The sequence below is a fragment of the Phycodurus eques genome, chromosome 8 (assembly GCF_024500275.1).
Source record: "Phycodurus eques isolate BA_2022a chromosome 8, UOR_Pequ_1.1, whole genome shotgun sequence".
Classification (NCBI taxonomy): Eukaryota; Metazoa; Chordata; class Actinopteri; order Syngnathiformes; family Syngnathidae; genus Phycodurus; species Phycodurus eques.
In genome coordinates, this window is record NC_084532.1 from 11,399,489 (window position 1) to 11,422,855 (window position 23,367).

Below are 23,367 nucleotides of genomic sequence, written 5' to 3' on the forward strand. Positions count from 1 at the left end.
TGCCCCTTTTTTGTGTCATTTAAAGACAGTAAAAAACAGTAATATATAAACGACAGTATATATGTTTGCAGAGGCTATTTTTTTTAAGCCCCCAAAAATCTTTATTCTTAATTTGTATGAAAGTGGGTCGTGACTTTGTAACAATATGAAAATGTGAAATACCAGAATATACCAAGATGGCGCCTACCAGTGTGGTCGCCTCGGTAGCGCGCTCTCTAGTATTGTTTTTGTTTTTATGTTTTTCGTCCGTCTTTGGAGACCTTACACGACTCACTTACACAAGGGGAGACCTGCTAACCATCAAGGAGGCTACTCCGGACTTTCTGTCACCAACTTTCACAAATCCGCTCAGTTTTCCCCCCCGAGTTACTCACTGGAGCGGCGTCCGCGGATTTCGGCACATGGAGACGGAAACGGCGCCATAGAGGGAAGCGTGGCGGCATTCATGTGAAACTCCGCAAGAGAGGATACACATTGGCGTTCCTGTCGATCCACCTCGCGAATGTATGCTCCCTACCCAACAAAATGGACGAGCTTCATCTTATGTTAAAGACCAGTAAAGACTTCGGCCGTACCGCCGCCATGTGCTTCACGGAGACCTGGCTTTGCGACGGTGTACCCGATGGCGCCGTCATGCTTCCCGGCTTCCATACTCATTGAGCGGACCGTGACATGGAATCATCGGGGAAAACAAAGGGCGGCGGGATATGCTTCTATATCAACAAAAAATGGTGTACGGACGTCACGGAGCTCAGCACACACTGCAGCCCGCATTTGGAGTCACTGTTTTTGAACTGTAAGCAATTCTACTCGCCGCGTGAGTTCGCATCATTCATCCTGGCTGGAGTCTACATTCCGCCTCAAGCTAACACGAACACCGCATTGCTAACGCTCGCCGAACAAGTCAACGAAATTGAAAAAAAAACACCCGCACTCACCCCTCATTATTCTCGGGGACTTTAACAAAGCTAAACTCAACCATGAACTCCCTAAATACAAGCAGCACATCGACTGTCCTACCAGGGAAAATAACATTTTAGACCACTGCTACACTACGGTAAAAAAACGCATACCGTGCTATACCTCGTGCAGCCCTGGGCTCGTCTGATCACTGCTTAATTCACTTAATACCGACGTACAGGCAAGAACTTAAATGCGCGAAGCCTACAGTGAAAACAGTGAAAAAGTGGACCAATGAAGCAAAGATGGAACTTCAGAGCTGCCTTAGACTGCACAGACTGGAGTGTCTTTGAAAATTCAGCTGGCAGCCTGGATGAATATACGGACACTGTTACATCCTATATCAGTTTCTGTGAAGATGTGTGTGTACCAACAAAATCATTTCGCACATTCAACAACAACAAGCCGTGGTTCACTGCTAAACTTAAGCAGCTTCGCCAAGCTAAGGAGGATGCATATCAGAGCAGGGACAGGGCCCTGTATAATCGAGCTAGAAACCAGCTGACTAAAGAAATTAACATTGCAAAGAGGAACTATGCGGCAAAGTTGGAAAAACAGTTTAGCGCTAACGACTCTAAAACAGTCTGGCATGCATTCCAATCGCTGACTAATTACAAGCGACAATCCCCCCAAGCTGAGAACAATAGCACACGAGCCAACGACTTGAATACCTTCTACTGCAGATTTGAAAAGGACAGTTTCACACCCCACACCCACCTGGCCGCATCACCGACCACTATCACACATCTGACTTCTGCGTTAACCATCCACGAACAGGATGTGAGACATATCTTCAAACAACAAAAGATTAACAAAGCGGCAGGCCCAGACCATGTGTCCCCATCCTGCCTCAAAGTCTGCGCGGACCAGCTCGCTCCAGTCTTCACACAGATCTTCAATAGATTTCTGGAACTGTGCAAAGTACCATTCTGTTTCAAACGCTCCACCATCATTCCAGTCCCCAAGAAACCTACAATCTCGGGTCTAAATGACTACATGTCTGTCGCCTTGACATCTGTGGTCATGAAGTCCTTTGAACGTCTCGTACTGGACCACCTCAAGAGTGTCACAGGTCCCCTGCTGGACCCCCTGCAGTTTGCCTACCAAGCGAACACAGTCTGCGGATGATGCAGTCAACATGGGACTGCACTTCATACTAGAACACCTCGACAGTGCAGGGACCTACGCGAGGATCCTGTTCGTGGAGTTCAGCTCAGCGTTCAACACCATCGACCCTGAACTCCTTTCATCCAAGCTTCTCCAGCTCAGCGTCTCACCTGACATCTGCCAGTGGATTTACAGCTTTCTGACGGGCAGGACACAGCAGGTGAGGTTGGGGGAGGCCACCTCATCCACACGCAGCATCAGCACTGGGGCGCCCCAAGGTTGTGTCCTTTCTCCGCTGCTCTTCTCTCTCTCCATGAACGACTGCACCTCAGCGCACCCAACTGTCAAACTACTGAAGTTTGCAGATGACACCACTGTCATCGGCCTCATCAAGGACAGTGACGAGTCTGCATATCGACAGGAAGCGGAGCGGCTGGAGCTGTGGTGCGGCCGACACAACCTGGAGCTGAACACGCTCATGACTGTAGAGATGATCGTGGACTTCAGGAGGCATCCTTCGTCAGAGCTGCCCCTCACGTTGGCCAGCTGCCTTGTGTCAACCGTCAAAACCTTCAAGTTCCTGGGAATTACAGTCTCTCAGGACCTGAAGTGGGCGACCAACATCAACTCTGTCCTCAAAAAGGCCCAGCAGAGGATGTACTTCCTACGGCTTCTGAGACAGCACGGCCTGCCAGCGCAGCTGCGGAGACAGTTCTACACAGCGGTCATCGAATCAGTCTGGTTTGGTGCTGCTACAAAAAAGGACAAACTCCGACTGCAACGGACAATCAAAACTTCTGAAAGGATTGTCGGTACCCCCCTACCCACCATTGAGGACTTGCACGCTGCCAGAACTAAGACAAGAGCGTGCAAAATCCTCTCAGACCCTCAGCACCCCGGTCACTGGCTCTTCCAGCTCCTTCCCTCAGGTAGGCGCTACCGATCAATGCAAACTAGAACTAGCAGACATTCCAACAGCTTCTTCCCTCTTGCGATCAACTTCTTAAACACCTAACCTACAATTTCATTACAACATGCTGGCAATTTTTTGACTTGAGTTTGTTGTCACATTTCTGTGGGGCCAATTATGTATTACTCGTGCACTCACTGTAGTTGTCTCGCCATGCTGCACTATTTGCATATACTGGCCACTCATGCCAGAGTAGCATCTGCTCCATTTGCACACTGATTGAGGACTATCTGCAACGCACTACTCGTCACTTTAAACCGCATACACTCCTTGAAGTCTCGGCGCCCTTTGCACAATGGTCATTGCAGTGGACTATTGCAATATTAGTCATTCAAACTGCTCTAAGTGCTAGAGGACTCTGCATCTTTTTGAACAATTGTCAAAAAAAAAACAAATGAACAACCCTTTACTGCTCAGTGACTGTTTTTTTTTTTTTGTCAATGTCTTTCTGTCTACAAAATGTTCTGTAAATTGACTGTCTGTTGTCGTACTAGAGCGGCTCCAACTTCCGGAGACAAATTCCTTGTGTGTTTTTGGACATACTTGGCAAATAAAGATGATTCTGATTCTGAAAAGAGTTGCGAACCACTGGTTTAGGTGCAGACGTTAGCCACAACAACACTGTTTTCTCTCATTTTCTTCTTTTTCATGAGTCGCTTCTGCTCTCCTTCATTGACAAGGACAAAGCCAATTTGTCGAGAAACCCGAGGTCACTGGTGGTGCAGGCAAACCTTGCTCCTGCATACTCCCTCGAGATCAGCACACTACTTTGTCTATTTGTGTCATTTGTTGCACCGAATCTGAGGAGAGAGTCCTGCAAAACCTCATTCCTGTCACACATTAGCTAAGCTCCAATACATTAGCGACTTGCAGGGGTCATGATTCTATCGCCGCGGTCATCCCCGGCGGGATCCTGATCAACATTTTCACTGCAGACACATTTTTCATGCAAATCATTACGGAGGCAATATACGATTGGAAACAATGAGAGTCCAATTTAGAGAAGAAAAACATGCTCCTGTGTGGCTGTGTGGAAGGCTTGCTGAGGTCCGTTGTGCAATTATACATTTTAACTTTTGTCCTGAGAGCAATCCAAACCAGTGACAAAATTGGGAAAATGTAAAAATTGTTGAATGGTGTGTAACCCACTGACTTCAACTGACAGTCTTTAAATCAGAATTTTTGTACTCTGCAGAATTTCTTTTCAGTTCATACTGAACTGATTTCCACCCACAAATGTAGTAATGGCACAAGTATCAAAGCATTTTTCCAACTAACAGAGGTTCAGAGTCAGAAATTCAGTTTTACTTTTTGCTGCTTTGTTTCAATATGGGAGGAATAACACTTCAGGAAAGATGTTTTTCTGTGCAAACACAGGGAAAAAGCTGTTCGGTATCTCTGCTTTCAAAGCACCTTGTGGTCTACCAGGGATTTGCTACGATTTGACATGGATGCCCCTTTCCCTTCTCTCACTGCAGCAGATTTTCATTGTCAGTTTAATATTCAACAAGAGGTCACTGGCGTCTGGAGATACAGCACCAACCGCGTTGCTGGATAATGAACACAGCGCTGAACAAATGTAACCCATCTGCCCGGCAAAGCAGAGAGAGGTTTGCAGAGCTTCCTCGTCTCTCTAAGTGTGCATGAGGATAAGCTAAAACATGGTCTGGTAAGCAGGGATGATATATATTTTTCTTTTTCTTTTTTTAAACACAGGGGCGGTAACGCACGCTCTGGTCTGGAGCGGGAGATAATAATGTCATGACCAGTAAATAACTGTAGGACTCAATGGGACATATGTTATATGTCCTTCACCTCTGATGGTCCTTGACCAAACAGAGCTGTGGCTTTCACTGATGCTGTCATCTGCTATTTACAATTGACACACAATACAAAAGGAGGCTGATGCAGAGGAGGAACACAGCAGCTATAAAATCTTAACGTGCCATTTTACTTGAATGCACGCATCATAACACTTCACTGTAAAACAACAGCTTGCATCTGTAGCCCTCTCTGTGCTGTACTGTGTAAAGGTACAGACACACTATCAGATCCTGATCTGTGTCAGCTGCTGAGAGATTGTCGGATGACTCAAGAAATGACTTTGGCAAAAGGCGGTTTGGAGCATAGAAAAATCCTGCTGATTCTTTTTCTCACTTGCACCTTTATCTCTTTCCCTGCATCTCCTTCATCTCGCTCCCTCACTCTGTCAGCCTCACTCTTCAGAGAAAATACAACTTAAAGCTTACCACGATGATAAAGGTGACGGGTCCTATGAAGCTCCAGATGAAATGATTATCCACACTTAGCCAACACCTGAGAGAAGGAAAGACATAAAATAGACACTTCAGTTTGGGAAACATGATTTGTTGTCTATTTGACTACATTTACTTATATATATATATATATTCAATTAATAGTATTTTTGAAAATATAGTTTTTTTTGTGGGAGTTGGAAAGGTGTCATGAGCCATCCTGCATTTCTGCTGTTGGAGCCTGGGTGGCGCTTTTCTCCCTTTCGCTCTCTCTCTCTCTCCCCTCTGTTTTTCCAGCACCTTCCTCGGCCGCGCACCTATCACCAATCAGCCCTCGTTACCACCTGCATTTAAGACTGCCTGATGCCGGAAAACCTTGCCAGAGTATTACAGCTACTCCAGCGGCACAACGGCTCCCCAGTAAGCTACTCAATTCTTCGTCTCCTTTCTGACCTCCGTGTCTCTCCTTGTCCTTAGTGTTACCTCCGTATTCGTCGCCAAGCCAGCCGCCTGCCTTCGTCACCGCCTGCCAAGCATTCCCTGCCTCCACAACCCGTCAGCGCACCTCAAGGACCATCTACATTTCCCTTTTTCAATAAACTGTTCATCACAACCTCTCAGCCTCTGCCTGCTCTTGGGTCCAGTCTCCATCCGTTCATGATAAAAGTTTTTTTTTTGAATAGTTCTGAACTCCTGTTGCCATGTCAGTGTTGACCTGAGAAGAATAACACTGTCCAGAGAAGTTGTCATGGCATGACTTCAGGTTGTTGATGGAAATGCAATCAGCTAATCGAATAACTGATTATTATGCTGATCTCTAGCATTGTGTTCCTGCTTCTCATCCTTAGGCTGATACATTAAACGATTTCTCATCAATATTTACCTTAAAAGCTCCTTTCATAGATTGTGCGGAACAAAGGGAAGACCCTAAGTAGCCCCACTTCATAGTCTTAGTAACGATGTGGTCATTAATTTACGTAAAAAGCTTTTTCTGCAAAGGCCATTTACAAACAAGAGGTCACAGGAGGGTCTTTTAGCAAAAAGGCATTAATGTAGCCACACCCTCCCTGTTCGAACCACAGTGTTGAGTCCGTCAGACACTTTCAAATTGCATGAAAAATTGAACAGTTGCACATCCTAGCTGACAGGAACTCAAATAGTTTGATGCTGCCCATGGGGGATTTGCATTAAGTGCAGGTAGAAACAGAGTGTGCATTTCTGTTCCAATAAAATAAGCCAAAATCATTTTCTTACGCTTTTTCTGTCCCATAGCTCCTGTAGTCGATCGCTGCAGAGACCCCGACCACAATGGCAGGAAAGAGGTAACCAGACACATAGTAGTACTTTTTCCGTGAGTATTCACTTTCAAAGACTTCCACAAGCATGAGGTATAGCTGGACTCCCTCCAAACACATCCAGGAGAAGGAAGCCAAGAAGAAAAAGTGAAGGATCCCCGCAATGATGGCACAGCCAATCTGAGTGAGAACAAAGACCAAAATTCAAAAAGTGATGTGCAATTTATTGGAAAATAATAAACCATAGAGTGTAATCTCTTTTCGATTAAAGAATACACAACAAATGAGTGAAAACTGAAGCTTAAGTGAATATTGATAGCTTTGCATCAGCAAGAAAAAATTATTTTAATGAAGCTAAATTTAGTCCAAAAGTGAGATTTTAAATTGGAAAAAAAAAAAAAAAAAAAATAAATAAAATTTACGTTTTATTACCCGGCAACATATGGTGGGTGAAAAGTACAGGAGGTGACAAAGTTAAACATTACATAAGGCAATTACAACCACAAAGACGTTAAAGTGGGAGGGAAAAAAACATCTGCCAAGTGGTGGCCACGGCTTCTTAGTAATCTATATTAATGGTGCTGTCGTGCTCATGTCATGTCAGGGACAAGCAGAGAGGCTTTGGAACAAACAACACTTAAAGTCTCATCAATTTAAATTCTGAAGAGTCTTTTGCCTTGTTTTGGGGGGTTCTGAGGCGATAATGTGAGAGCGAATGAATGCAAAGTAAATCATTAGAGTACACTCGCTCCCCTCTTACCCTGGGCTCTGTCATATCGATACCAATTAGGAATATTAACTCAGCGAGGAAGAGATTAATGCAGAGATTCTTGTGGATGGTGTTGCGATCGCTCTGTAGGCCTCGGAAGAAGCAGAAGGTGAAGATGCTCATGCTTAGACACACGAGCGACACCACGATGCCCACGCGGGTGATGACAGTCAACAGCAGCTCATGTGGTCTGTTGACCTGAGAGAAAGATGTATTTATAACAAATGAACACATACGATTGTAAGTTGCAAATAACACCAACATTTGACATTTTCTTCCAAAATATTACTGTTAAAAAACATAAAACACCTTTATATAACCCTCACACATATGGTCCAGTTTCACATTAGAGGTGCTATTTTCATCAAAGGTTTTGGCCTCTGCGTCAGACCAAAGCCTGCCTATTGTTAAAACGTTCACAATAATACAATATTTGCAGGACACTTTTGCACTGAAAGCAGCAAATGGTCGCTGTTATTATTTCTGCTCTTATTATATGTTATTATTAATAATTAATGATATTCATCAATGTGAAGACTGCTGATGGTAATGACTGACACTGATTATGGCAATTATCAACAATGATTTAAGAAGGTAGAAAACATAAATATATGCAACACTATTTCTATAGCTCTCTTCAAGTATTTACATTTTCAAATATTCACTTCCACAACATTCCTATGAAATCACAATGCCCCGTCACTGGTGAGGTATTTTTAAAACAGGCCTGTGGGCTACTTATGTTGGTGACCCATGATCTATAGGAGTCTTGCTTTGGAAAAGAATATTAATCTTTGAAAGCTTGAAGATGATCGACTGACAAATGCCAGAATCCCTAAAAGAATTACTACAAATCTCAACAACGAGTAAAAACAATGTGGTGATTCAAGGAACAACTTGAAACATGTTGAATATTGCAGGACGTAAGCATCACATACCGAGATTTTGCGGTGGGCCATGAGGATGGCAAAGTTAGTGAGGTGGCTGCAGGAGCAGGAGGTGTGTGTTTTATTGGACTCAAGGAGCTTGCAGCCTTGCGTAGACCAGTGGCCCATCATACTCCTCTCGGAATAATTCCAGAAGGAGCAATTGGAGTTGAAGTAGTGCTCCATCTGCAAGATAACAAGAGATATGTTAAAGCGTTCCAATAATTGACTGCCTGAAATTGAAGTAGATGAACAAAACAAAGGCCATTTACCCCCTGCTCGTACAAAGTATTTTTCCGCACTGATACGGATGAGGATTTCTCACTTCACAGCTCTTATGAAGCAATTCATATGTTGTATCTCATTTAGCACATGCTTACCAAATCAAGCGAAGCATTCTTGGATATATGAGGCTTTAATAACAGTGAACCGTAATTGTTTGACGCCATGTCTTTGGAATTGCACAATTTCTCTGATAAAGAATGGAGCCCTGCGTAGCCCTCTGGGAACCGAGTGACAACTTTAAAAGAAGAGAGATAATTGGTGCTCCGGTAATTTCATTCTAGATTGTACAGCTAATCTAGGAGTTAATTTCCCCCAACAATAAAAGAAAATCGCTATCATTTATATCCCAATGTTGATTAAAGAATTACTTTTCATTAAGAATTCACTTAGGTTCTAAGGACTGCTTTAATTTGATGTTCAATGAATTAAATAAACTACAGACTGACCGAGCCAGACATTTAGAATTCAAATGTTTTTTCTGTCTGCTGTGGATCTAGTGTCTAGATGTATTTTTTTAATTAATTTTTTACTCACGTCTATGTGCTCCAGAGTAAAAACCACCGGGTCATTAATGAAGACTCGGCTGGATTCTTTGTTGATTGATGCAGCAATGATGTCAGAGTTGACGGACACGTTGCGTCCATAAGCGTCGTTGGCCATCTGAATGGTGGAGTTTTCTGTACTGAGGAACTGGCCTAGGTTCTTGTAAAGAACAAACACCAGCTTAGCAACTCCTGCATGGACAAAATCACAAGAGGATGAATGGCGTCTTGCAATGATATGCTGTGATTTCAGTTCTTTCTTAGCAAACACATTTGACCGTCTTTCCTTTAAGGAGCTCACCATTGCGACTGTTGAGCTTGACGGTATTGGCCGAAAGCTGGATGGAGATTCCCCCCTTGATGGGTTGTGGGAATTTAAAATCCTGCACCTGACCATCTGTGCTGAGCACGTAGACGTCCAGGACTGCCGGAGGAGGAGTCAGAAGAGGTCCGTGGATGGAAACAAAGAGGATGTCAGTCATAAAAGCACATGCTTAATTGGGTACATGACTATAAGTCTAGACAAGAATATGGAGATTGATGCCAGGGCTTTCTTTTAAAGACCCACGATCATATTACCCCAGCACAATATAAACATCCATCAAAACGGAATCAATTCCTCTTTATAAAAATCTTTCTTTAATGAAGCAATGCAAAATAACACAAAGAAAACAGGCATATGCATACGTTTTAATTGCTAACGAGAATGAGGGGATTAGGAGGAGGCTGTGAATAAAATATATACCCCGCAGCAGGCTAATACTCACATCAATGTATCGAGTTACAAGGTCTTTACACATTCATTTATAAACCAAGCATCCACAATCAGAGAATCCAGCCTCTTTAATGGTCTAATATTCATCATTTTGTCAGTAAGTGACTCTTTTAAACTAATATGTGCTGTTTTTCTGTACCCTCCAGGTCGAGGCCCTTTTCATGAAAACAAAGTCCTTATTTCATGCATCCGTCTTGTTTTCCTATTACAAGTAATTTCCTCAATGAAATTACATCAGCCAGACTTGCGTCAATCGAGAGTGGCTGTCAGTTTGCTGTTTCCAACTCACTTATATTGTTTGCAGGAACTTTGACGATGGCGGGCTCCATCAGGTTGTCGGCAAGGACGAAGGCGCCTTCCTCCAAGGTGTCTAGTAACATGGTGGCAGCGTGGGTTTGCTCTGTGCTGTTCATGTCTTGCCAGGACTTTAAAGCCTCAGGTCGGAGTAGGTTGTCTACTGTATCCACAATGGCCTGTGTCAAACCATAGAAGAAAGTGAAAAACAAAGCTAAATGCATACAGTATTTTGGGAAAAATGAACATATTCACACATGAGAAACGAGCATGCAGACAATGACGAACAAAAAGCTGAGTGAAAATATCACATTAAAGATCATAACATGATCAGAAAATCGATAACACATTTAACAGCTCTTAAGGATTGTAAGCATGATGTTACAAGATTGTCATGATGAAAAAGAGTTGCAAGCTAAAACTGTGGATTACAATTGCAGGCGGATTCGGTTTATTTTTCAATGATGTCATCAGGGCACCCACTTTTCGTCAAAGACTACACTGTGGGTCTGGTCCCATAATGGGATATTAACTCGAAAGCATGATGACACTTCACTTACTAAAAGCCTTCTTCAATTAAATACATGTAATTGGAATTGGAAAAGTTCCCTTGTTTATTAGAAAAGTCTTCTTGCTGTGAACTTGTGCAAATAGTCTTATACTTAAATACATGTGAATCCAACATGATATTACAACTGTAATCAAGTATGGTTTTGTAGACCTATCTCTGCTTCACTTTTTTTGCTGAACTAAACCTCTAAACATGCATTTACTTTAGCTTTCTGCAGGAAATAACCAGATCAATACGTCTAATCAGGAAATCAATGCCAGAGACGGGTGGTGTAAAGGATGCAGTGCGTGGAAAGGCCAGCGAAAGTGAACTGTGTGCATCAAATATGGCAGGTATCAGATAAAGCTGAGTCATCAATTTTCATGCCAGATCTTTCATAGCGCTGTCAGTATGTATTAGAAGACTATATTAACAAATATATTTGGAAACCCGTCCTCATATATATGATCAATCATGGGTTGGGCTAGTCCCCATGATTGTTAATTCTTCATCTTACTAGGAAAATTGGATGCTACCAACTTTTATAACAACAGCATGGGCAAGGTCTTTTTATGTCAACTGTGCCCCACTGCACAAAATGAAGTCCATAAATGCCTCCTTCAATGGGTTTAATGTGGAAGAACTGAGTTAAGCGTCCTGACCTAAACATCATCAAACACCTTTAGCCCTCACAAATGTTCTTTGAGATAAATTGACAAAAATCTCCAGAGATACCCAAAGATTCTTCCCAGAAGAGTGGAAGTTTTTAAAGTTGCATAGGGAGGAGCGACACTTCCTATGTGCGTAATGATTATGTGTCCTAATACTCTCAACTAAAATATGATGGAACATATTTGGATGGATTAGTCCCTTCATCGTGCATTTAGTCCTTCCTTTTATATAAGTGTGGCTTGTGACTTGACTTTGCTCAGTCTGTTTTAATACTGTCCCAAAAGACAGATCTGCATGAAGGAAGGTGTTGACTTTGGTGGCAGGTGGAGGACGCTGATGTCTCTGGTGGAAGAGGGATATATTTGGACAAAACACTGTGATGCATAAAGACAACCTGACAGCATTCAGGGGAAAAAAAGAAGGACTGGCCTAAGTATCCCTATTAACCTGGTGGAACAAATTGCAACAATTTACAGGAAATAATTAGTCCTATGACCTCAAACCTGTTATTGTGAAACAAGAGTGGGAGATTTTTGACTTTGCAGATGATAAAAAGTCAGGTGATGGTGGTCCTTGAAAAGAAATAAGTATGAATAAAGTGGGATTATTATTATTATTTTTGGGGGGAAATTTCAGAATGAACCCTGAAGAAATTAATAAGGAAGCAAAACAAGTGGGAAATAATGACAGTATAAAGGAGTCTGTGTTTTATGACTCCAGACTGCACTCTTGGGTCATAATCTAAATTAAGACATTGAACAGGAAACATTTATGATACAGTGCCAAGTTTTTAAATGTAGATGATTGTATCGTTTACATTTGACTTGAATGTGGCTTTGTGTATCGAAGTACAGTAACGTAAAAGGAACACAGGAAGAGTGAGTACATATCAGGACAGAAAAAAAAAAAAAAAAAAAGGTTCATGCTGCAGAATGCGAGCTGGTCATATAGCACAGCCAGAGAGCAGGGGACGGCAGCAAGCATGGGGTTTAGGGGGCAAGAGCATCGCTCCAGTACCTTCATGTACGCCCTGCATGTCCTTTCTCGTTTTTGAAGCTTTTTTTGTTTTAATTCAACAAGAAAAAGAAGAGATAAGACAGAGAAAGACAGATGATTTGAAGTCTAAGTAAGCCTGACAGAATGGATGTACAAACTATCTCATGATTGACTGGTACATTCTTACCTGAAGGTCAATGAATAATAAGATATTTGGATGACGTTCATGATCATTGCATGAATTGTATAACTCTGCTATGCATGTTGCCAAGTTATTTAGGTTTTTTTTTCTTTTAATTTTTGATGTTGAAAAGAAAGAAGGCGGTAAATTGACTCACATATAAATAGATGGATTATTAAGCACTCTGAAATATAGGAGCCTCAGAAACCCTCTATATGTGGAACGTCAAACACGGAAAACAGGTTAGCAGATTTCCTATGTATGCAGCGATAAAAAGCATAATTGTGGGTTGATGACATGATGGTTTGAAGCCGAACTTGTAAAAATGTTGTTTTCTTTATGGATGATGTCTTCATTTATTTATACAAATATTATATGATATATGTAAACATGAACAAAGACATCAGATATTGCCATCTTTGGTAGCTCTTGAAGAAATCTTGCCTGAAAGAAAATACATTGTCTCCTGCTATAGGGTTCCGATATTTACCCGTGCCGGGAGGAAGTGCTTTTACCTGTTTTGCTGAATGCACAAGTTGGTCATGCATATGCCATTGTATATATAGAGATAGACCAAAATTCTGAGGTTGAAATATGCCGAACAAATTTGCACAACTGCTTGGAGGTCAAACCACCATCATGCATCATGCGCAGGATCAACATGTCGCGCGGAGGTTTGGTAGGCAGTGGGTTTTTTTTCTCCTTTTTTTTTTTGTGACACCACCGCTGAATAGTAGCGATAATGGATAGGCATACTGTGATAATGAACATAGAACCAGCAACGCAATTTAATCAACCTAGGCAAGTGGTAAACACATTTTGTGATATGGGAAAATTATTTTGAAGCACAAACAAATCAACTGGCAATACATTCCAAACTTTTAACTCTATGCTAATTTGCATTTTTTTAACGGGCATTGTTACCTTGTTGAAGCTCCGTCCTGCAGAGTCCTTCTCACTCGGCCGGAGCTCCTGCAGCTGAGCATCCAGGATGTCCACCAGCTGCTCCATAAGGCGCACTGAGGAGCTGACATCCCCTGCGTAGATGGGGCCTTTCGTGTGCTTTGCTAACTCGTTAGCCAAGTTTGCTGCATTTTCACCACTGCGGATCTGCAGGGGGGAGAATTAATCATGTTTGCAAGGGAGCATGAAGACAGATTTTCTACTAACTGCCTTGTTTCTTACAACAAGTTACAAATAAGAGTGCAAATAGTAAATTTTACTCTGTGGTAACTTAAAATCCACACGGCACACCGCTGTTCTCCAAATGTGAGTGTCAAAATATTAACCACTATAAAAACTAATCCTTATTTCTCACACGTGTTTTATTTATTTTTTTTATTTTAGGTAACACAGTCCAATAGGGAAAAAAAAAAAAAAACAGAAGCTCACGCTCACCTTCTGGGCTACCTGGTTGACCCAGTGGGAGGTACAGTTGCTGAGATCGGGGCCCTTAGGGTGCCAGGCCCCAGATGAAAGGACACATAAATAAGATGCTGTGCCTGTAAGGGAAAACAAGAACAAAAGCTCATTCAAGCAAACCAGTTTTGTTCGTGTAACACATTGTGTCTGTTTTGTCTGTAAAGTGGTTAACATTTTTCTGTCCTAATTAGCCATGTGGCCTAACACAATTTCACATCCAATCCAATGAGAGTATATGACACTATGCTGAGTTTAGGGACCAAACAGCTGAGCCTGTAACAGAGCCGTTACAGATTGCTTAATTATGTTTGGACACGACAACGGCAAAAGGCACTCTATTAGAAACGGTCTTCACTGACTCCCTACCCTCCCATTAGGCCTCCACACAGAAAGAGATCAGGGCACATTGGCACTACTGACACATTTAAAAAACTTGGCTGTTCTCTCGAGGGGCACAACATGTCGGCAAGCCCATGACATGAGATGGGCCCTGTTTACCTCGCGTTCCCTTGGGACAAGGTCGCTCCACCAGCATGCCCCGCTGGGTCTGAGGCCACATGATGTCTCTTCTCTCGGTGGCCTCGCAGAAGCGCTCGGGCAAAGGGAATGACTCCAGGGGTGGAGGTGAAGTAGTCTGCAGAATCACAGGAGGGGGCCTGGCTGCTCCCTTGCTGCCCTCCTTGGGCCCTGTTGTGGTGGTAGTGTTGTTGGCCACACCCCGGCGTACTGTGGTTGTTGTTGTGGTGGTTGTAGTTCTCAGAGGCTGGGGGGACACGGTGGCCTGAGATAAAGGTGGAGCTGCAGACAAGACAAGATAGGATTATATTTAAGGGTGTGACCACACACAATTACGTGCATGCCCATCAAATGATTTTGTTACTAGATCGTATTGAAAGGCGTCTCCTGAATACCTTGTATCTGCATACTTATGGGTATTTGACATACTATGAGTAAGGAGACTGTGCTAATGTGAAATTTAGAAACCAGTAACAACAAATGGTCCACCATTGTAATTTTGTTTGTAAAGTACCCATGTATTCAGAGATGGAACATAAAACAATTATGTCTGTCTCATGTTTGTTTGACTACCATTTTTACACAATATTTACACAAATACAGTGCCATTGCATTTTAGGTTTTGATTGTCTACACGGGATATAAAATGTTGTTGTCTTGTACACGGATGACCCAAACCAACACGTTGTTTTTCATTTTTAGTTCAGTTGAAAACTTTCGAAGTGCAGAAGAAAAAAAGTATGATTTCTCATGAAATATCAAACGGAAGAAAACATGTTATGATGTGCGGGTGTACTTTAAGGTCAGCTCATTAGTGTGACACCCCCGTGGTCCTTAATGTGGAATATATATATAGCGGTAAAACTTTAGCAGTTAGTCAATGCTGGACGCTGTGGTGGGCAGATGCCCTCGTGTACTTAATGGCTACCCCCATAAGTAACATTTCCCAAATTTTTTCCTTTTCCTCGACATGTTCAACACTCTAATGCTTATACATCCAAGTATCCTGTTGTGTAAATTGCAGCTAAGTGCTTTGTTCAACAAGCGTATTTGCCTTCCCGTTGACGATGGCTTATCCACGGCACTCAGTCTGCAGTGAACAAGACAATAATTACAGTAACATCCTCCTGGCTGGCAATCATTTCTGCCTGGGAGATTTTGAGGGATGGATGATTAAATTTCACCAGAGCGACACAAAAACCTGTGTGTTGCCGGGCGACCTCAACATCCATTTTGCAGTCGCCCTTTCCTGCAACTCTAGGTCTGATAACGCAGGTGTGCAGTAACTCATGCAACGCCCCGAGCAAAAACAATATGTTTCAGTCCCAGGAAAGCAGAAACTAGTACACTCCTTACAATGAACATGAGATACTAAGAAGAAACGTGTAATACACTAGGGTGGTACAAAGTGACGAGAAAGACATGGTCTGGGCATGTTTCAATTGTGAAGTCAGGGCAATCATGTTTAAATATTACTTTCAATTTTATATCTATAGATAGAGCTTGTCAGTTATAAACTGGGGTACTTTTTTATTATTTAATTTTTACAAAATTTTTTGGGCAGCTGGCACTGGCAACCAAGGTAATGCACATTATTGCATTTTTATCAATGGCAGAGGCTCTAATTGGGATGCAATGTGCATGGCAAATCTAATCGCATTTGAGTACTTTGATTTCCTCCATTAGGCTGCCTGTAGAGCATGCGGCGAGAGGCACTGCTACGGCGTGCCAGCCAAGCCCGGCGGCTCAAAGTGGCGCAACCCCCGTAGTGAAAACATCGATGAAACAAGCTGACAGCGAGTCAGCGAATGGAGGAGGGGGTCGGCGGCACAGGACAAGAGAAGCTGAGGGGGGAAGAAAAGTGGGGTAGGGGAGTGCACGTCGAAACTATGACAAGAAAATTCAGAGCGAATGCAGTACGGTTGCAGACAAAGAACGCAACTTCTGTCTTTGGGCGGGATAGCCTGAGAGACAGGAACACCCCGGTATCTATTCTTCTCCATTGGATAATATGAATGACTGATAGCATCCCCCCGATTAACCCCCCTCCCCAACCTCTACCCACAAGCCCTAATGTGTGAACCAGCCTTTGAGGTGAGTTGAACCTTGTGGTGCATTAAGCCCTGTTGACCTGAGGAAATCGTCAACGCACCTACATTGGTTGACATAAGCTAGATGTCCGCTATAACCTCAGTCTCCCGCCATGCATCCCCAAGTAACATCTTTTTACTCAAAACAGAGAAATTGTTTGCTGTACAGCCTGTCAAAGCGCTCAAGGAGACAACCTGTGCTTAGCATTCGTTGTCTACTGGTATTTACACCTGGATGTCAGAAATGTCTGCCTCAATGTCCTGTAGTTTTTCACAACTCATCCAGATAAAATAGCAGAGAAATTACACCTTTTTCAAAATCTGGACTGCCTTTTAAAAAACAGGTCCCTTCATGGGTGTCTCATTTCCAAAGTGTACAAGACGATAAGGATAAGATCTATGGTCTCCATGGGTGGGGAATCTAGACAGAAATAAAATGAAACTCAAGCCGCAGTTTGGCAGCATGATTTAAGATAACGGGCTTGCTATTCCAGTCAGTAAATCAACGTGGCGTTCGCTGTAATCCAAGTACATTCTTCTGGCACGTCAATTTACAACTATATCTTGTCAACATCGCTCATTTAACAGGGCCGCTTGGCCATGTACTCTGGTTACTTCTCAGCCGAAGTCATTCACTTTTCCCCCCACATTTACACGTTTTTTTTTTTTTTTAACTTATTATTGGCAGTGAACATATAATGGACTGTTATTAAGACTAAATATTGGCTGTGTTTACCACAGGACTACCTAAGGAGTTCCATTTCTCATCCCATTCTCACAGTATACAGTAGGGCAGTGTCACACCTACATTCTTTTAACGTTATTGTTTACTGTATTTATTGTTTATTTTACAGCAAAGTATAAGCACATTTGGTTCCATTCAAACGGTGAAACCGACACGCCGCACTCTGATTGGTTGCAAGAATGTAAACAGGAATAAGTTTTGATCTACGGGCTAGTACACACCGCATTTATCAACAAGTTAACCTTTGTCATTACTGTAATAGGGCAAATATGTGGCGTAGTAGGATACACAGATGTGTTGCAATCAGACGGTATAACAACCACAAATACAAAACTGAAGAGGTGTTTATTAAGTCGACAATCTAATCCCGTACCTGTAGCTATGCGACCTTTATGTCAACTATGGTCAAACTGATTTGTTAGCCAGATTGCGATCTATTTGTGAAACCATATCAAAACCACCTAAAAGAGGTGCATTGCTTGATCGGTGTGCACCTGAAAATATCAGCGTGTGAAATCCAGGGTCCGAAATTAACACTCGCCAAGCTCCAAATGCGACTAAATTATGTGTTTGAAGAGTGCATCTCAGAGGGCTACTCGCCATGTGAATGTTTGTAATCACGTACAAAAACATACAAGCGCCAATCATAGCAGCACGGGTCCTGGAGCCAGTAATATTGGAGCAGGGCTCAATCTAACATGATGGGAATGATCGTGACAACAGCCAATCAGAGATGTCCTTTTCCGGTTCCACTTTCGTTTGCAAGTTGCAGAAGTAAACAGAAAGCCCTCCTTCTCGGCTGGCTCACCCCGAGCGTGAGGTCGAGACCCGGGTCCAGCCGTCTACCCCTCCACGCCCCGGCGACGCTAGTTGTTGCGTGGTGCCGTCTCCAAAGCAACGTGGAGCAATGCTATTATAATGTGTAAGGTATGTCGGTACCCTCAAAAACAGACAACACTGTTTATTCATTTGAAGAAGTACCAGTGATTATGTGAAAATCAAAACAAAAAACAAAAAACAAAAACAAAAAAGCGATAGCAGTCAGTATAGCCTGTCACTCTCTGTTGCTAGCATTAGCAGTTAGCCAGTGTTAGCGGTGAGGCCACCAACAACAACAATCAATCCTGTAATCATTATTCGGGTGGTTTGTAAAATGGAAAAACTAGTTAATCTGTATGTGTTATTAAAGATGATGCACATTTGAAATTATCAATAACGTTAACAGGCTATGTCGCGTCATAACTGGAGAATGATACAATTACAATTCAAGGTATCTTCATTAGCCCAAGGGGGCACTTTGTTTATTTTGTAACTCAGGACTATATTTTATTATATTTTTCTACATTTGCTGCACTGTTGAGTGAAAAGTGTTCCTATATTTTTCTATGTATTTTATTTGCTTAGTAAGTATGCTAATATCATGTTGCGGTTATTGTTTTAATTATTGACTTTAACAAAAGGCATTAATAAGATGTTGAGCTTGTCTAGCTTGGCGGCACGGTGGTCGACTGGTTAGCACATCTGCCTCACAGTTCTGAGGACCTGAGTTCAAATCCGGCCTCGCCTGTATGGAGTTTGCATGTTCTCCCCGTGCCTGCCTGGGTTTTCTCCGGGTACTCCGGTTTCCTCCCACATCCCAAAAACTTGCATGGTAGGTTAATTGAAGGCTCTAAATTGCCCGTCGGTGTGAATGTGAGTGTGAATGATTGTTTGTTTATATGTGCCCTGCAATTGGCTGGCGACTGGTTCAGGGTGTACCTGAACTGGGATAGGCTCCAGCACGCCCAAGAATAGATACAGGGGTGTTCCTGTCTCTCTGCCTATCCCACCCAAAGACAGAATGAATGAATGTATACTCTAGCTTCTTTAGTTTTCAGTATAGATGCTTTAAAACAGGCTATTTTAAAATGTTTAAAAACTATATAAAAAAATAATAATCACGATTAGACGATATATATATATATATATATATATATATATATATATATATATATATATATATATATTGCCAGATCGCCCAGCCCTACAACAAACACATTAAACAGTACAAGCTAAAAACATTCAGAAAATCTCATAATATAACAATCAGCACGGCAGTTTTACTAAGCAAAATCCAAAGTCTTTAAAGCCACATACAGGAGCAGCGTAACTGAATCTTCCTGCAGCATAATAGTTAATACATCGGTTGCAGTAACCAATGTCGATTTATCGCTGTTACGCTATAATAGGCCTGATTAATCGGCAATTCATCATTCGGGCTCTACTATGTAAACCAATATACTACTATATATACTACTAATACTATATATACTACTACTGCACTTTACGGTTTCAAAATGTTACCTTAGAAACCTTAAATGTGAAATTAAGCTATGTACGCATCTACCATAAAGATATTTTGTGTTCTCAATATGACCTTGGTTGGGTGAGTCATCGGAACATTCTCTGAATCTGTCATGCAATAAGGCTAAGTGATTACGAATTTCACCACAGAAAACCGAACCACTCTGAAAAAGGTGTGAGGACAAGGGAACCAAGACAAGGCTTGTCTGTCCTAACTAAGCCTCGTTGCATGAACTGATGAAGCCTGCTCGGACGAGGGGAATTAAATCTTCCGAGACAACAAGAACAGTCCAGTTGCGATCAATTCAATGCTCTGAGAAAGAAAATAACCCTAGAATATGAAGTGTCTACATTGATGAAAAAAATAATGAAATCAGCATTAGTTGAACTGCTAAAGCATTCCATTTGGGAGGTTTATAATGACGACAAATCCACTTTCCTACATGAGAAATAGGCTAATATGAATGCAGGGTCTACTGTCCAGAGAAATTCATGCATAAACAATGCAGCCACTCTGACCATTGCTGTTCATGTACACAGACTCCGCTCACTGCTGGCAGTCTGTAATCCAGCCAGCTAGCGACACAATAATCGTATTACCTTTTTGTCATAGCTGGGTTTAATTTAATCCAATAAAGGCTGTGAGGAATTAACCCAAAGGTATTAAAATAGCCTCTTTTTCACAGAGATGTCTAAATTGACAAATTTAAGTAGAGCTGCTGTTGGCCATGAGTCTGGTAGCACATGACTGAATACCAGCTTTCATTCCTCTTTTGGGCTGTGTGGTGTAAGCACGCCAGGATCCTTATTATGTCTGTGCTGCAATCAGCTCAAGGGAACCTTCAATTAGCTGTCACAAAGCGTGAGTGCATGTAGCGACATCCTCCAAAGCATGCTAATATTCAGAACAGACTTTATTCATAACCTCTTTCTGTAATTAAACACCAACACATTGTTTCACTGGAGTGTACAATATTGGTGGTTGTGTTATTGTTGGGGTTAAAGGTCTACAACTGACAACAGACAATGAGACGGGAACCCAGGAGGGGAAAGGAAGGAGAGCAACTTGGGTTGCCTCAACATAAGAGCTACAGAGTGCGCACACACACAGACACACACACACACACACACACAAACCTTAGATGAGACATCACCTGGGCACAGTCAACATAAGAGCTCCAGAGTGCGCACACACACGCGCACACAGACACACACACACACACACACACACACACACAGACACACACACGAACCTCAGATGAGACATCACCAGGGCACAGTCAACCTAGGTTAACAAATGAAAACTGACAGCATGTGTGTCTTATATATTATGCGTAATGGCTCCCCTTTCAATCGACAATGTGTGGTTGGTCCAGACTCTTAAATCTTAGGTTAAGGGGCTGCAGTAGCTCTTCTGGGAGGACTTGGGCTTTTTAACCAGAGGGCCACGATACGAGTCTCGCTGTGAACAAATGTAAAATGGAAACTACAGTAGTTGTTGGAGAGATGCGAGTCTGCTTCTTTAAGCAAGGCATCGACCCCCACCCCACCCCGCAGCTCAGGATGTGCAGCACTGTTTGCGCACCCCGTGCCAACATGTGTTCTCTGTGTGTTGAACAACACAAATATACAGCAGATTGTGAGTTTAATTTACCCTTAGAGGGATTATAATGAATATATTTTTTAAATATAATAGTAAATTAAAACTCAGTGTCTAAATCAAATGAAGTTTGTTCTAGGATGGACGGACACCATGTTAAACATAATCCATAAAATTTTAGTGCATGCTGTTATACATATATAAATATGTAATTACATGTAATACCGTATGTAAAAATAGCTTCCTTTTTTACCAAAAAGGTTTAAAATTGCACTAATGTACAATGTAATGCAGTGTACATAAATGTAAGCTCGTATATGACTACATAGTTTTTTTCCTACCTTTGTCATAGACTGCTGTTTGAAAAATTTAATTGATTAAAAACACAAATACATAATGTAATTTTGAGACAGATCATTGCATAGAACTCAAAACTCAGAACTTCATGGTACAAAATAGAGCAAACAAACACAAATAACAGCTGATATTATAAATATTTAATATACTAATTTAGTTTTGACCATATAAGAGCCTTGTCCTGGCTGACGTACGCGGTAACCAATTCATTTCCGGTTTTGGGGAGCATGCTTGTTCAGTGTATAGCTGTTCGCTGTTCTATTATTTTCTCTTTTGACACATTAATTTACCTGCTAATTTGCTGTTCATAGTTGGTTGCTCTCCGCTGTTTTGCGGTTGTAGTCAGAGTTCTATTAAAAGTGCTACTCAACATTTCATGTTAGCATATTATGGATCCTCTGTATTCCCTTGTTATCTCATCTTTCTCGGTGTGTTGCATGTTTAGCTACTCCTCCTCCACTTTTTGTGATTACGGTAAATGTCAGATTTGCCGCCATGGAGGCAAGGATTAGTCACTTAGAGGAGATGATCCGCACCGTGGAAGGGTAGTGTTCAGGCGCGCCTGCTAGCAAGTGCAGCTCATACCTGGTGCGGACTTTGAACAAGTTAGCTTATGCCCTTTTTCCATTGTAGTGGTTCTACTCCCAGCCATCCTTTTGGTTGCTTCTCCATTACACTTTTCCGAGGCCGAGCGGTGACCCGCACCGCTTTTCAGAACCTCTCCCAACCTGGTTCTAAAACACAGGCTGAGGACTGCCACACACCGAATGATGACTCGTAATGGAAACACGGGATTAGACCGTAGCATTCCACCCAGTTTGCAAGCAGCTGGGAGAGGAGGGAGGATGGGTGACTGTGCGACGTGGATGCGCCGTTTTGTTTTTACTAGCTCGGAGCTGATTGGTGAGTTTGGTGGGATACTATAGTTGACACATAGATTCTAGGTCAGGTAGGAGGGCTGCCAAAAAGAAAAACAAAAAAAAACAAAAAACTGCAGCTTTGGCAATCACACGATCGCGTGTCTGAAATAGCAATTTCAATCAGAAAACAATAAATTGTTCCGCCCTAATTATTACCATTGACTAATCGATTATTTTGCCAATGTATAGTCCATATGGATATTTTTGGACTTTCCCCATCTCACAAGCAGAATAATCTTTTTTTAAAAAAGATATTCCATATAAATGAAAAAGTGAAAGCTTGTGATTATTGCACATTATTTTCGACTATATTTTGGTACTGTTTGTTCTCTGCTGTCATATTTGAACTCATATACTTATCAGAGCCAGCAAATCCCTAAAAGCAAGGAGAATGTAAAAATACATCCCAAAAGAGAGTTTAGGGCTCAGTAGGATAATCCTAATCTTAAACCAATCCATTTTGAAACTACGGTCAAATAGTGTTTTGTTTGCAGCACGTTTGCCATGTTTGTGGTGTGTGTTATGACAGGACATGCTGTTTTCGAAGTGCAGCAGCGTTTTATTTTTATTATTACACAGCGTAACCCAGCATACATTTTCGACTAAATTCTCATAAAAAGACAGCACGGCGTAATCTCCAGATGATTTCAAGCAAGGAAGTTTAGAGGCTTTACCTCCTTGTTCCTATTTTGTGGGAGATTTACCAGACTTTTTGTACGCTCTTGGGTGGTAATAACCTCCTGATGGGGGAGGAATTGGTTAAGTTAAAAGTGAATGGAATTCCAAACATGACTAGC

The 23,367-nt window shown here is 42.0% G+C and overlaps 1 protein-coding gene across 26 annotated transcripts in view; it reads right to left on the reverse strand.

Moving 5' to 3' along the window:
* Positions 1 to 23,367, reverse strand: part of adgrl2a (adhesion G protein-coupled receptor L2a) — a 144,981-nt gene that overhangs the window by 16,836 nt on the left and 104,778 nt on the right. For 20 of the 26 annotated variants that reach the window (XM_061682909.1, XM_061682917.1, XM_061682913.1 and 17 more), the window contains 11 exons: positions 14,498 to 14,797; positions 13,976 to 14,079; positions 13,502 to 13,687; positions 12,418 to 12,456; positions 10,174 to 10,357; positions 9,411 to 9,533; positions 9,102 to 9,301; positions 8,295 to 8,468; positions 7,348 to 7,554; positions 6,547 to 6,767; positions 5,287 to 5,353 (listed from right to left, as the gene is read on the reverse strand). In XM_061682909.1, the coding sequence (XP_061538893.1) occupies positions 5,287 to 5,353; positions 6,547 to 6,767; positions 7,348 to 7,554; positions 8,295 to 8,468; positions 9,102 to 9,301; positions 9,411 to 9,533; positions 10,174 to 10,357; positions 12,418 to 12,456; positions 13,502 to 13,687; positions 13,976 to 14,079; positions 14,498 to 14,797 (1,805 nt within the window). The remainder of the gene's footprint in view (positions 1 to 5,286; positions 5,354 to 6,546; positions 6,768 to 7,347; positions 7,555 to 8,294; positions 8,469 to 9,101; positions 9,302 to 9,410; positions 9,534 to 10,173; positions 10,358 to 12,417; positions 12,457 to 13,501; positions 13,688 to 13,975; positions 14,080 to 14,497; positions 14,798 to 23,367) is intronic. The other 6 variants (XM_061682914.1, XM_061682920.1, XM_061682915.1 and 3 more) reach the window with 1 other exon arrangement.